At 41.2% G+C, this 15,472-nt stretch overlaps 1 protein-coding gene across 5 annotated transcripts in view; it reads right to left on the minus strand.

The window, feature by feature from the left end:
* The window catches only part of pde4d (phosphodiesterase 4D, cAMP-specific), a 1,076,746-nt gene that overhangs the window by 204,251 nt on the left and 857,023 nt on the right, over window positions 1–15,472 (minus strand). Inside the window, exon 1 of one of the 5 annotated variants that reach the window (XM_072252566.1) lies at window positions 7,725–8,204. The exons of the other annotated variants lie outside the window; for them this stretch is intronic. Within the exon in view, the coding sequence (XP_072108667.1) occupies window positions 7,725–7,792 (68 nt within the window). The 5' untranslated portion in view covers window positions 7,793–8,204. Of the gene's footprint in view, window positions 1–7,724; window positions 8,205–15,472 lie in introns of those variants that run through there. 5 annotated transcript variants of the gene reach the window in all.

A 15,472-nucleotide genomic window follows, 5' to 3' on the forward strand; every position in this document is an offset into this window, starting at 1 on the left:
ACCCAGCAATGAATGGGTTAGCTGAAAGGTTTATCCAAACCTTCAAGAAGTCCATTAAAGTGATGGACAAGGAGGACATTTCTCTAACTCACAAGGTGGACAACTTCCTTTTTGTGTATCAGAACTCTGTTCATGCAACGACAAATCGAACTGTGTTCATGAGCAGGAATCTGAGATCTTGCATAGACCTCCTGAAACCAGACCTCTGGAGGGAAGTGCAGTATAAACAGCTCAGCCAGTTGCCAAGTGAAGCAGCAAGGAGCTTCCAGATTGGACAAGCACGTGATTACCAAGAAGACAAGTGGACACCCGGAAGGATAGCTACAAGAACAGGGTCACTGATGTACACAGTGGATGTTGGAGGTCAGATATGGAGACGTTATTTGGACCAGATTCTGAATGCACAACCGAAGAACACTCCTGAGTTGAGTATATCCAACAAGATGGGCACATTAAAGTCACCTGATTTATCTCCCAGTGACGATCACATCACTGATAGCAATGTGACAAAGGAAACCGAGAATGTCGTCTTAGACAACACCCTACCAAACCCGATGCCATTCCATAGATCCAGAGGTGTGATGAGAATGTTATTGTTGACAAGACACCTGCCAAACTTGATGCCACTCCACAGGTCTGGAGGTGCTGTCCTGAAAGGAAAAGAGCACCACCTAAAAGATTGAATCTTCAGAACTGTGAAGCTAGTTATGGACTGTTATTGTAAAAGCATCTTTATTTGGAATACAAGTTTATGAAAGGGAAATTAATCTTTAGTACATATACAGTTTTATGCCGCATTAATCTAAAGGGGGAAGAAGAGTAATGCATGGATCTATTTCTTTTGGAACAATGATCCCCACCCCCCCCCAAGCACTACGTATTGATATGTTGTCTACGCATGCACATTGTTCTCTCTTTCTCTCTCTCACTGCAATGTGAATACACCAGCTAAAGCCATCTCCCTCGTGCATGCTTTTATTGAATAGATGCATAGTTGTTCACAGGCACAACATCCTCCTTCTTCTCTTCCATCATTAATGCAGCCCTCATCTGCATCTCCTCCATTTCCCAGATATTCATCCTCAAACCATCTTCCCACCACCTTAACAGAGATGTTACTCTTCTCTTCACCTACCATCCACGAGCCTCTGCAGCCAGTACGTTATTTTATGCAACTTCCGCCATCTTCTACGGGGCCCTACTACCAAACACACCTTCACCTCCCTCCACTTTTGTCAGGGATTGCTCCCTCCATGATTCCCTAGTCCATTCATCCCTCCCCACTAATCTCTCTCCTGGGACTTATTCCTGCAAGTAGAAGTGTACACCTGCCTACTCACCTCCTCCACCATCTCAACTTAGGATGCCAAACCCTCCTTCCAGGGGAGGCAACACTTTACCTGTGAATCTGTTGGAGTTGTCTAGTGTACCTGGTGCTCCTGATGTGGCCACCTCTAATTTGGTAATACCAGCATAGATTGTGGGGAACTGTTTTGTCGAGCACCTTCACTCCATCTGTAAATAGCAGGATTTCCCAGTGGCCAACTATTTTAATTCCTCTACTGCCTCGATGAGGCCACTCTCAGATTAGAGGTGCAACTAGGTGGAACTAGAGGTCACCTAGGTGGCCTCCAACCTGATGACATGAGCATTGATTTCCCCAATTTCAAGTAATTTTTGCTGCTCACCATTCCCTCTTCTTTTATTCCCTACTCTTACCTCTTCTCCTCACCTCCCCTTGGTGCCTTTCATCCTTCCTTTTCTCTGATGGCCTACTGTCTTCCATCAGATTCCTTCTTCTCCCTATCAGATCTGCCCCCTCCATCGACTCTTTTAGATCCAGGCTCAAAACTTACCTTTATTCACTAGCGTTTGAATCCTCCTGATGTGGCTGATTTTTGGCTTGTGCCTAGGCCCTTGTGTTCTTTCTTTTGTGCCTATAAGCTGTTTGCCTTGTTGGTTATGTCTGTGTTTCTCGTATTTGTGATTTTACCTATCTGCTCTGATCTGTACAGCACTTTGGTCAACGTGCATTGTTTTTAAATGTGCTATATAAATAATTTGACTTGACTTGACTTACTTTTTCTACCTATCACCTCCCTGCTTCCAACTTCACCCCCCTCCCCCACCTACCAGGCTTCACCTATCAACTTCGAGCTTGTACTTGTTCCCCTCCCTCATCTTCTTATTCTGGCTTCTTCCTCTTTCCTTTCCAGTCCTGATAAGGGACTTCTACTAAGCAGTTGGCAGAATTAAGTTTAAAGTAAGAGAACGGTGGGATTCTGCCCGAAATATGACTTACGCTAGCTGCAAACTTTCCTTAAATGCCTGGGAGTAGCAAATCTGACCCTCAAGGGAACTCAAACACTTAATTCTAAACTTACTTCTTGGCCTTGTTCTGCCCCAGGAATCAGCTCTCTGCTGGTTTTCCCTAGATATCGCTTTGCTGTTGTAGGTGTTCTATTCAAAATGCCAGATGAGTGTAGCAGTGTGGTGTGGGTGACTTATTATCTCAGTCATCCCTCCCCTATCAGTTCACCCCAGAAACAGAGACTTGCTTAAAATTAGGCTGAAGGTTACCATGGTGAAGTTGCAATCTACTCACCTTGGATGCAGACCATCATTCATTTTGTTGTTCCACAGAAAGTGGAATGGTTCTACATATTAAATCTAGTACTTGAATAATATACATCTCTCACAACACAAACAAAACACTGGAGTAACTCAGAAGGTCAGACAGCATATGTAGAGTGAAATAAATAGTTGACATTTCCCACCTGTTTCCCTTTCTTCCATGGTCCACTGTTCCTCCTATTAGATTTCTTCTTCTTCAGTCCTATACTTCTTCCACCTATCATCTCCCAGCTTCTCACATCAACCCTTCCCCCATCTTCCCCCTCACCTGGTTTCAACTATCACCTGTTACCTCCTAGCCCTTCCCCCACCTTATTATGCTGATATCTCCCTTCTTCCACAAATTATACCCAAATCCATCCTTTCTGTTAATCCTATTCACCCTGCATGGCTGGAGGAATTAGAACTTCCACCACCAACCTCCACTAAAATAATCTTACAGGCAGGTATTGAAAGGTAAAAGTGAATAATCTGAAAAGCCAGTCCCTTATGCAAGCAGAAAAATGCTTTTGCTCCTTTTCAAAATTGTTGCCCTACGGAGATTTGTGGGCAGCAATATATGGAGACAGCTTGTAGCCACTTTGAAACAGAAGAAGTGTGCATTCTGTACTTTAGTGTAAGGGGTACATATATTTCTATTTATGCAATGAATCAAACATGTTTATATTCTGTGTGTCTTCTCTGACAATATTTAAATAATTGCATAAAGGCTAAAGTTTATACTGTTAAAAAACTGTAGATTTCAAAACCCTAATCGGAACAGACATAACAATTTGAAACTCCATTGGGTTAATTCCAGCTGTTTGAAACTTCAGTGAATTGCACCACACCTGCACCAATTCACCTTTTACTGCACCATTCTGAAGTCAGTCAACTACAATAGGGATATAACAAGAAACTGCAGCCTAAACATTAAATGAAAGACATGAATGAAATTGATATACTCATCAATATCTGTTTGTAACATTAGATATTATATTTTTAGCTGCATTTGTGATGGAGCATGCTACTGATTGAGATTATAATTTGAGCAGAGGGAGTATCAACATTCATAACTTACATTTTGACCAGGAGTTATGTAATCATTAATATTTAAGTTGCTTTCAATTATACAACAGCAGTGCTCTCAAGGTCTTGTGCAATGGGTTGCCGAAACAAAAAAAAACTCCTAACACACAACATAAAATATGTATAAGGAGGGTATAGAATAATTAATTCTTCAACAACTAGAAATGTTATATCCAATATTTTTAATTTCAATTAATATTACATCTTACTTCAGTGCTTCACTTACATAATGTTATGGTAGAAATTCTGAATAACTTTAAACTGAAGGGGTTAAACCATTTTTGGCTTTTGGTATATTTATGACATAAGCAATTTTCTCATTATAAAATATAAAAATGTTGTATCATTTAAGCTTTCATATGAATTCGATTTGGACCTAAATCTGAACTTAATGCTGTATCTTGAACAGTTAAAGCTCCTTTACAAATTTTGACTGATGAATAGAAAAAAACTGTTGACAAACAAATCCAAACTGCCCATAAACAAAACTTGATCAAGTGAAGCTGGTCTAAATGTTACCAGTTTTTTTTAAACAGTTAATACATACATACTTATCACTGTGAAGGGAAATGTAGTCTACTGCCCCAACCAGTAACATGCATCTTGCCAGACAAATATTCAGAATAGTTTCTCCCCCCAAGTTGACCAGACGCTTTTTCAAACAACTGGCAGATTAAAAATATTACTTTATTAGAAGGAACTTAGTTTTTCTCAGAAATAGTTTATGCAAAAATCTTTTTTTGGTTTGATTAACATTGTCCAGTGCAAGATATATCAGGCAACAGAGTTTATCTTTATTCAGATTAATAGCCATTCTCTCAGTTCACTGACTCTGCCAACAGTAACGGTGGACTTTGTGGGAAGGGGAAAATCACCATGATACTTACTTTGAAATATCATTTTTAAAGCCTTTCTGATTATTGTTAGGCAACAGACTTTAAAATACTTCTATACTCATATTCCAAATTCTTTGTGGTTTAACCCTTAATAGCTGTGTCTTTTTTGCTATTTACCTTTGTTTTCATGTACATTTAACATTTGTTAATTAACTTCATAAGAGGTTTAAAAGATATACAGTCAGTGGCTACTTCATCAGGCACATCTGCACATCTTGAAAAAGGAAATATTTAATCATCCCATCATGTGGAAGCAACTCAATGCATACAAGCATGCAGATGTAGTCAAGAGGTTCAGTTGTCGTTCAGGCCAAACATCAGAATGGGGAAGAAATGTGATCTAAGTGACTTTGACTGTGAAATGATTGTAGGTACCAAACAGGATGGTTTGGGTATCTTAGAAACTGCTTATCTGGTGATTTTCATGCACAACAGTCTCTATAGTTTACAGGGAGTGGTGTGAAAAACAAAAAAACCCACATCCAGTGAGCAGCAGTTCAGTGGGCAAAAACACCTTGTTAATGAGGGAGATCAGAGGAGAATGTCCAGACTGGTTCAAGCTGACAAGAAGGTGACAGTAACTCAAATAACCAGGTGTTACAACAGTAGAGTGCAGAAGAAGCACATCATGTCAAACCTTGAAGTGGACAGGCAGTAGAAGACCACAAATGTATACACAGTGGCCAGTTTATTAGGTAGAGGAGGTACCTAATAAAGTGGCCTCTGTGTGTATATTGATGTTATGGCATGTTATCTATCACCTATCAAGAAGTTGAGAAAAATATAGTAACCTCACAGCCATGGCCTGCAATCATCTTCAAAGGGCAATCCAGAATAGAATTCAATAATGGCCCTACCAACAAAGCTCACATTCCATTTTTTTAAGAAATATCATTAAACAAGATACCTTGGCAAATGTGTTCATCTTGAGTAACATTAAGTACAATGGGGTTAAATTAGAGGGAGGGAAATTTACTAACCACAAGGGTGTGTGCTTAGTCTCCTGCCCTACTCACTTTACATTTATGACTGTGTGGCTAAGCCATTGCCATATTTAAGTTTGTTGACAACACCACTGTTGTAGGCTGAATCAAATGTGGTGATGAATCAACTTACAAGAGAGCGATTTAAAAACTCACAGAGTGGTGCCACAATAACCTCTTACTCAATGTCAGCAAGATCAAGGAGCTGATTATTGACTTCAGGAGGAGGAAACTCCATGAGCCAGTACTTATCAAGGTGGAATGGGTCAGCAACTTTAAATTCCTCAGTGTTATCAATTCAGAACATCTGTCCTAAGCCCAGTATGTAAGTGCAATTACAAAAAAAAAGCACACCAGCTCCTTAGGAGTTTGCTCATGATTCGGCATGACATCTAAAACTTTGACAAACTTCTATAGATATGTGGTGGAAAGTACACAGACTGGCCGCATCACAGCCTGGTCTGGAAACACCAATGCTCTTGAATGGGAAATCCTACAAAAATTAGTGGATACAGCCCAGTCTGTCACGGGTAAAGCCCTCCCTTCCTTTGAGCACATCTACACAGAGTGCTGTCACAGGAAACAGCATCCATTATCAGGCTCCCAGGTCATGCTGTCTTTTTGCTGCTGCCATCAGGAAGAAGGTACAGGAACCTCAGGACTCACAGCACCAGGTTTAGGAACAGTTACTACCCCTCAAACATCAGGCTCTTAAATTAGAAGGGATAACTTCACTCACCTCATCACTGATCTATTCCCATAACCTATGAACTCACTTTCAAAGACTTTTCATCTCATGTTCTGGATATTTAATGCTTATTTATTTATTTATTTGCTTATTTTAAATTTTGTATTTGTAATTTGCTGTCTTTAGCTCATTGTTGGGTCTGTCCTGTTGGGTGTGGTCTTTTATTGATTATAGTATGTTCCTTGGACCCCACAAGAAAATGAATCTCAGGGTTGTATGTGGTGATATACATGTACTTTGATAATAAATTTACTTTGAACTTTGATTTTTCCCTTCTCATTCTTGTAATTATAGAAATGATAAACAGCCTCTTTTTTTCCCCTTCATCCTTTATTGTTATATAAGCAGGTGGGTGCCAGTGCTAGTAATCTGAAATAAGTGCAAAGTTAAATTGTAGGATTACTGTACATTTAAGTTTCCATTTCTAATGATTTTTAAAACAATAATCCAAGTAGACCTAATTTATTATGCACTGGATAATAAGATTCTCACTGTAACACTGAAACAGTGCTCTTGGGGATTACAGTAGTTACAAGGCAGCTTCGACCCTGCAGGACAAGAATATAGCACCCATATAAGTTGTTAAGGGCACATTTAATTTGTGAAGTTATCTAGAAACTTTTACAGAAAATATAAAATATTATGCATTTTTAAAAATTGAATTGCATACGCTACACATTTCCAGTTTATCTACAAAATGCAAATTTAAACCAATGCTCTGCCTACCTATTCAGTAGTGTTAAGGATGTCATTGCGCAACAGGGAGCAGGAATTGTCCGCAGCTATCTACTGTCAATTTTCCTTCAGTCTACTATTGACATTCAATCATGTATCTCAATGCTATTTGTGCCAAATTATTCGGGACGAAATAGTTCTCATACATAATACATAATAAAAGATTTCATTAGGTAAACACATCAACACTGAAATATGCAACTTCCACTCTTTTATGCCCAAGTTAATACATGGGAGAATTAGGTCGACTCAGTAATATTGGTACAGAAAGTCACCAAGAAAGGTATGCACCGAGGCAAAGCAATTTTACGTATTCCTTCCAGCGGGTTTTGGGCAAGTGGGGTGACGTGAAAAGCACAATGAATTCACAAATGATTCTTATTTTTTTCCTCCTGTGGAGGGATGTGGAGTTCCTATACGTGAAAAGAAACAATCTACAGGGGCGGTGGGGATGAGTTTTGCAGCTAGAGACTTCACGAACTTTTCCAGCAACCTACCGGAGGGTCAAAACATGAACCAAGGGCAGACTGGGGAACTGCGAGTGCTCTGCACTCGAGCAGGGGTGGAAAGCCGGGATCACGCACCGACTTCCCATGTTCAACCAGGAAACAAGGCGGCAAGAACGTCGAGGCTAAGAGCAGCGTGTAAAAGAAACGTTACCCGGAGTAGTCGGAGGTCCTCAGGGAGCTGGTAGATCGCGACCGCGGTTTCAACACAATGTGGCTCATGCTGAAGTGTACAGATCCCGCTAGGATCCTGGCGCCGGCTCGCCTCCTTTTTCCTTCTTCACATCTTATTTCCTTGTCTGATCACCTCGTCTGAAAGATGGCTCTGGCCGGCTCACCCCTTTCAATAGCTTGTTTCTTCACACGAGCCCGAATTACTCAAGCTTCAACTGTTCGGAAGTGACAGCGCGTCCTCCCTCCCTCGCCGCTCTGCTAGCGTCTGTCTGTTCTGGCTCAGCGTTGGGACCGGCTGCACTCTCCGAGGGCGGGCAGCCGATCGCCGCTCCCGGACGACCAGTGCCCAGCGACCCCCTCCGCCTCTGTATGGGCACGCTGCCGGCGATCACATCCTTTTTTGCCGGCGAACAGATGTAGTGTTTCCCGGCTTACCCGCCACCTGCCGCCACTCTCTTGCTGCCTTGTTTTCAACCGCCTCTTTTCACCTTCCCATCTGATATCTTGGAGTATCAAATACCCCGGGCCCCAGCACTCTCTCACTGCCCGCACCTCTTGATGTAGACTGATTCCGCCCCCGCCCCCCAGACTGTAAAAGTTTTTCGTCGGGAAGCCACGCTGAGGTTTCGGCTGCTTAGTGCGGGGACATACATTGCTGTACTTCCAGGAGGTGATTTTTGCTTCTCCCGAGGGCAGTTCTGGAGTTTTGTTTACTTCCAACTGAGATATCAGGGGCTGTGGATGTGGGGGCAAAGTTTTCATTGCTGGAATGTTCATTGTCGTGGACAGTCATACCCAACGTATAAATGTCATGAAAACTAGCTCTCCGCAGCATCAGCAGAGTATATTACTAACATGGCAAACATAAATTACATTAACTTAAAGTAATTAGTTATTCATAACATGCCATAAAAGAAAAATAAATTTAACAACATTAGTGTGCAAATTGAGAGAAATATAGTCTGGAGATAGAATTAGGGTTTTCAGGTCGGCGGTCAGCACCAAGGTTACTGGAGTGCATAACTTCACTCCTGTATATTGTACACTACAGTGTATTTACTGCTGTATTTATTACTGTACTACCATGTGTAATCTTTGCTCTGCGAACCTCACACAAGCAAGGAATTTCATTGGCCGTATATGACAATAATCTATTCTGAATCTGAATCTATCAGTGATTTCTTTCCAATGCTTTGCTCCAAATTATTATTATTCACATCTCGCACATGTTAATAAAATATTCTGCCAGCAATGAATAAGCTTTCAATTACATTCACCAGACATGGCTACAGAGCACCCAAGCCAAATGTTTCTAGGACTGTTCCACTTGATGTAGTTGTCATCATTTAACATTAACTTAGTTTGAGCTGTAATGTGCAGAGTGCTGTGCATCTCCCCACACCGCGGGCCCAGGATTCCGCCTCACATCACTTTGATTTCTCTACGTCTCCTATACAAACATACAACAGCAAGAAAAAAAAAGGCCTTTCAGGATATCTGGAGTGGAGATGGCATCAGAAAGCTACTAAAAAGTGATCTTGCTCAGTCTCTTAATGTCACCTCATACTCCTGGCCTGGTGAGTGTTTTTGTTACAATCTCTTTGCATCTGTCAGGTGAAATATGGAAACTTTATATAATCCATTGAAAGGAAATCACAAACTGTACCATTGTTACAAATATTTTGCAGTGAAAACAGCACTAAGGCATCTTGCCGGAAAAATAGCTTTCATTTTATGCACATGCACAGTTAAAGATGAAAGTCCAGAATACACTATCAATTGACTGGAAATTGTAGCTTGTCCTTTATTGGTACACTAAATGTGTACAGTCTATTGCACAGATGCCCAATCAGGTATACCAAAAGAAATCTGAAAATTTGCTAAAAACAGATCAAAAGCAACATAATGGCATGTGGTAGGTGGAATCACATACTAAAACAGGACCTCTATTCCTGACAGGAGATAACAAAAAGCTCCCAGCTGCTGCCTTGGCCATGCTGATCACTAGGTAGAGCTTGGAGCTCAGCCTCTTAACACATACATACATACATACATACATACATAAGCACTGTGTGTGAGCTGCCACTCCGAGGTTCAGAGACCCAGAAGGAGGCAACACAACTTCGACCATCAAACAGTACAGCAAAGGAGCAGCCCCTCTAGCACACAATATGGTGCTGAGCTAATTAGTAATCAAGTGCCCAACTAAACCAGGGTCTGAAATGACTGAGGCACCCATTCTCCAGGATATTAATCTTAAATGTACCGACAGTGGGCTGATGAGCAGCACCACTGAGGCAGACTTTGATCCAACCCAGGTCCAGTCATTGGGCATAAGGTGCATCATGTCAATGTGCATGAATGGTGTCTCTGCCAAGCAAGAAGAGAATCTGAACAGAAGGGTCAAGTGGGGGAATCATGTCACCAATGGACTTAAGATGTGAATGATCGCATGCTGCTTCAGGAGTTGGGACTTCATCCCTGTTGTTTGGAATATGTTAGCACTCAATGAGGATTGGCAAGGGTAAAGAGACCTCCAATCCTGTTGTCTTCATAACAAATCCACTGGCTCTTCTTCCGGCAACTTCTGATGATCCTGAACTTGCCTTTACAGTATATGGGAAAACAGAACTTTGGATACTGAATGTGTCAAAGAATGTTGATTTTGCCGAAGGCAGATTGTTCTGATCATCTAATATCACATGGGCCTTTAGTTTTTGCTCAGCATGTCCTTTCAGGTCAATATTGACTAGACATATTTAGAGCAGGAGGCCTTTCCCGCATTCCTTGGTGCATGAGGAAGTGGCTCTATCTGATGGATACTCAGCCGGCTCCTCACCGTGCACTTCTATGGATGTGCTGGAACCAGTTGTCGCCCAAGGTGCTGCTCTGAATGAAGTGCTGATACAGCATGTGCTGTTCACTGCTGTGCTCAGTGCAGTGTATGATAGGTTTACAATCTTTGGCTTGGTGTGCTATGGAAGCACAACATATTGAGTGCTCCTTTAGAAACTGTCTGCAGTATGCACACAATTTTTCTCTGAATCCTCTGCATTTCCTGAAGGGATGAGGTTTCTTATGGACAGGGTATTTATTATGGTTCATGTAGAATTTTCTACTTCAGCTTTGCTGACCGTGATAGGGTTTTGGTTGCAGGAGACCTCTTTTTCAATGAGGTATTATTGAAAGTTGAGAGCATATAACTAGGATCATTTCACATTTCTGTGTGAGGGCATATGACTCCACAAAGAATGAAAATAGTGGATGGAGGGTATGATGCTTTGTTTTATATTTGAACCCTTCGATTATCCACTGTTCTTGCATGTTGTTCTGTAGTTGTTCTCTATAGGGTTTATCCCTTTTGCTGTATCCGAGAAGCTCTCCTAGTAGGTAACCCTTGCTTTTTGTGGCTTGCAGTTCCAACATCAGATCTGCAAGCTCCTGTAACTTCTGCGGTTCCTTGTGTGAGAACTTCAGAAATTACAAATCTACTGAAGAGGGATTCTTCAATTGCCTTTGGAGAGCGTAGCATTTGCTTAACCTCTTTCACAGCATCTGCCAAACCTCTGTCACAGCATCTGCCGAACCTCTGTCACAGCATCTGCAAATCCATAGCTGGACTATTACTGCTCTAAACCTTCTTACATGTTGCAGTGATTCCCTATCAAGTCACTCACAGAGAAGGTCTAACTCTTCACAGGGTTTGAGACACAGTTCTTCCATGGCATTATGAAAGCTTTAGTTCCTGTTGTGCCTAGGTATTGATGAACCAGATACCAACCCAAATCTAATGCACCTACAGCTTCTGAATGAGAGCACTGTAGAGACTGGTTTGCCAAATGTATGTCCTGGGATGGATGGATGGAAGTTCATTCTGTCCTTGTCTCTGCAGATGGGATTGTCATCAGCAGCATTATTTGGCTAAGGTCTTTGCTGTGGTCGAATGGGGAGTTGTGGGTCTCTGCTGCTCTGGACCTTGACTGTCAATACCTGTGCTATGTGAGTGACATGCTGGCTGAGTAGTGCGGACGTCTCCGTGGAGAGCTGGAATACTGTCTGTTTTATAGCCAAAATGTGTTTGGACATATTCTTCAGTAAGATGCATTGGTTGTTGTGACAGCAAGGCATGACTGGTTCTGGTAATAGACTCACAGATGTCTAAGTCAGATGCTGCTTCATACACCTCTGCCCATGCTGAGGCAGCCTCAGCTTCACGCTTTTCCTTGAGCACACTTAATTTAGACTGTACATGTGCTCACTCCATATCCACACATAATTTCTCCATTTGTATCACAACTTCACACTTAGCATAAGCCATTCTCATTCTCATCGCTTCAGCTCTGGTGAGGGGGTTGCGATGCAGCTATGCTAGTTGTAGCTTTGTTCAATCATTGCAAAGGCATCGATACTGAGCCACACTCTGACCTGATTTCCAGGTGTTTGTGATCGATGTCGCTCTGGACAAATGCGAACATTGTCATCAGTGGCATTTAAACACGTCTCCAATCTGCAGGCGAAGTCTTTGAAGATGAATCATCCTTTCACTCTAGTAACGTCATCTCTTACCTCTTTCAATATATAGAGGTATATCTAATCAGGATTTGGTGAGTTATCCATCTTAATGTTCTTTAACAGACCCAGCACTACTTTCTTCTTCATCTTCAAATGCCCCAGCAAATTAGCAGCCTCCACAGTGATCTCTTTATTCTCATGTTCTTCTCCTTGGGAAATACAAACACCAAGTACTCATTTAGGACCTCATCCACATCTTCTGCTGCCAAGCACTTGTTCCCTCCTTTATCCTTGGAGGTCCTACCTCCTCCTTAGTTATCCTCTTCCTCCTGATGTATGTATAAAATGCCTTTGGATGCTCTTTAATTCTACTTGCCAATAATTTTTCATGCCCCATACAGGCTTTCTTGAGTTCTTTTCTGGCGTCTTTAAAGGGATCTGTTTTATTTTAGTTTCCTAAACCTTATATACATTTCAGTTCCCTTCTTGACTAAATTCATCTCCTCTCTTGACCTTCAAGGTTCTCTTACCCTGAATATTTTCCTTCCTTCTTACCTGGCCTGTATTCTGTGCAATTGGCTGTACAGCTGTTCCCAATAAAGTCTCTATTGTTCCTACACTATTTTCTCATAATTTCCCCTGTTCCAGTTTAATACTTTCCTATAAGGTTCACACTTAAACTTATCTGGCTAGACTCATTACTGAAAACCAGGTCCAGTATGGCCACTTCTCTAGGACCGTACATATTGTTTGAAGAAACCCTCTTGGGTGCACATAACAAATTCTGCCATCTCTTGCACTGCGGAGGTCTCAGTCTATGCTAGGGAAGTTGAAGTCACCCACTACAACGTATAAGTTGTAGTGGGTGACTTAAACTGATATTGAATTACAACTTAAGTTGAACAATTTGCCACTTATCCTCTAAATTAGCTCCGCACATAAGGAATTTCTTGGGGAACAGTTGCATTATTGATGACAGAAAGTAAATGAATGAACTGTGTGACACTGGTTTACACTAAGACTGAATCTATTATGGACCCACTGGTTAAGATTGCAGCTTGCATGCTATCATTAAACAATGGCTAACATACAAGAACAGCCATTGTTTTGTTGAATTGGTACAACAGGGGTTGAATGACCAACTCTTGCTGTTATCGATTATGTGCTGATGTTCAATAGTTCCTCCAGATGAATAGAATCAACATTACATTTGAGGAGGGCTCTTTTAAAAAGTGGGAGCACTCCTCTCAGAGCTCCATCATGGAAGGAACTACCAGGTTGTTAGGAGAAACAATTCAAGTTAATTATGATGCTTTACTGATTCTTGTCAGCTCAAAATGGAGGAGTATTCAGGATAGCAGAGAGAGGGAGCAAGTTCTTTGTTCTTTGCTGTCTTTCTTTGTACATTCTTACTTACAACAGGTTGGTTACTGTTAATTCTTTGTTTTGAACATTTGATAAAACAGCTCTAACCACAAGAGTTACATCTCATTTTTGACTTCAAAATATTATCTCCAGATCCAACACCATATTGAGCTGTATAACACTCGGACTATTATGTGCAGTTTGGCTGCCCAATTACAGGAAAGAGGTTTTAGAAAAGCACAGAAGAAATTTACCCAGAAGCTGTCTAGATTAGAGAATGAGTTATAAAGAGAGGTTGAGCAAACTTTTCTTTGGAGTATTGGAGTTTAAAGGGATATCTTGTAGACATTTATAAAACTATGAGAAGCATACAAAGGGTGGACAGTCAGAATCTTTTTCCAAGGGCAGAAATGTCAAATACTGAAGGGTATACATTGGCGTGAGGGCGTAAATTTGAACGAGCAGGGCAAGCTATTCTTACACACAGGGTAAAGTGAATGGGCTGACATGGATATTAGTGGAAGCAGATTGTGGCATCTAATAGACACATGACTATGCAAGGACTGGGGGGATATGGGTCATGCACTGACAGAAGAGATTTAGTTTGATTTATCATTGAGTTTGGCACAAATTTTGTGGGCTGAAGGGCCTGTTTCTGTGCTCTACGTGTTTTTCTTCATCTTCTATGTATGTTATTCCATGGTAGTCACAGAAATGCATAATGACATACATTAAGAATGCTGGAGGGAGGGTTTGGTGAACTTCTGGGTGTTTTGATTCGATGAATCACACAACGATTCAGTCCTATACCACATACGGCTTGACGGGACTACAAGATGTGGGGTGACCACTGAGGCAGAGTCCACAACACAAACAAGAGAAAATATGCAGATCCTGGGAATCCAAGCAACACACACACAAAATGCTAGAGGAACATATAGCTCCAAGACAAATTGTATAAAATGGCTGTTTCCAGTAATGGAGCAACCCGTCACAAGGCATCAGTCACCCTGAGTACTAACCGTGTCTAGTGCTGTGTGCCAAACACCACTGTCACATTGGATATTGCAGCAGAATGCCTTTTTGAAACTTAATGACAATTATTGGTTCTAACCAAAAGGAAAGAAATGAGCGGCACACCGTTTATGACATCATTAGCTGCATAACTGATGTCTGGAAAGCAGCAAATGTAAGGTGCATCATGTGTCTAAGTATTCCGGCCAATATTTCCTTAGTGTGACCTCACCCAGAAATGATAGCAATTGTAATAAAATTGCTTATTAGAAACAGACAGTAATTGATCCAATTTTCAGGATCCTAATCTTCGAGTAAATGTACGAAATCAGTGATGAGATGCTGATCTAGCTGACAGATTTTAATGGAAAATGTTGTTAAGCAATTATACTTTGTTGCATTGTAAGTTAATTGTAATATGAATTGTTACCAAGATTACAAAGAACAACGTACCATGCGCGACACCAATCTATTTCATTTGGTACACCAACATTTCCTCCGCCATCAGCACACACTGGTTGCAGCTTTTTTTACAAATGAGCTGCAAAGTAAACCTACTCACTCAACAGTACACATCACATCACAGCAACACATCAACACGTCACCAATCCACACTTCTTCACGACTATGGACAAAGACAGCACAGGCATATGAACACCTGAAAATTTATTTTCAAATCATAGACCGGTTTGACTTGGAAATTTATTAATGTTACTTCATTGTCAAAGGCTCTAAATCCATGAAGTCCCTTCCTAATGCAAAATGTAAGTACCAGCACCAGGAGAAATGCAGCTGTTCACAGTGGTACCACACCATCACTTCCTCAAGACAAATTTG

The sequence above is a fragment of the Mobula birostris genome, chromosome 3, assembly GCF_030028105.1.
Source record: "Mobula birostris isolate sMobBir1 chromosome 3, sMobBir1.hap1, whole genome shotgun sequence".
Taxonomy (NCBI): domain Eukaryota; kingdom Metazoa; phylum Chordata; class Chondrichthyes; order Myliobatiformes; family Myliobatidae; genus Mobula; species Mobula birostris.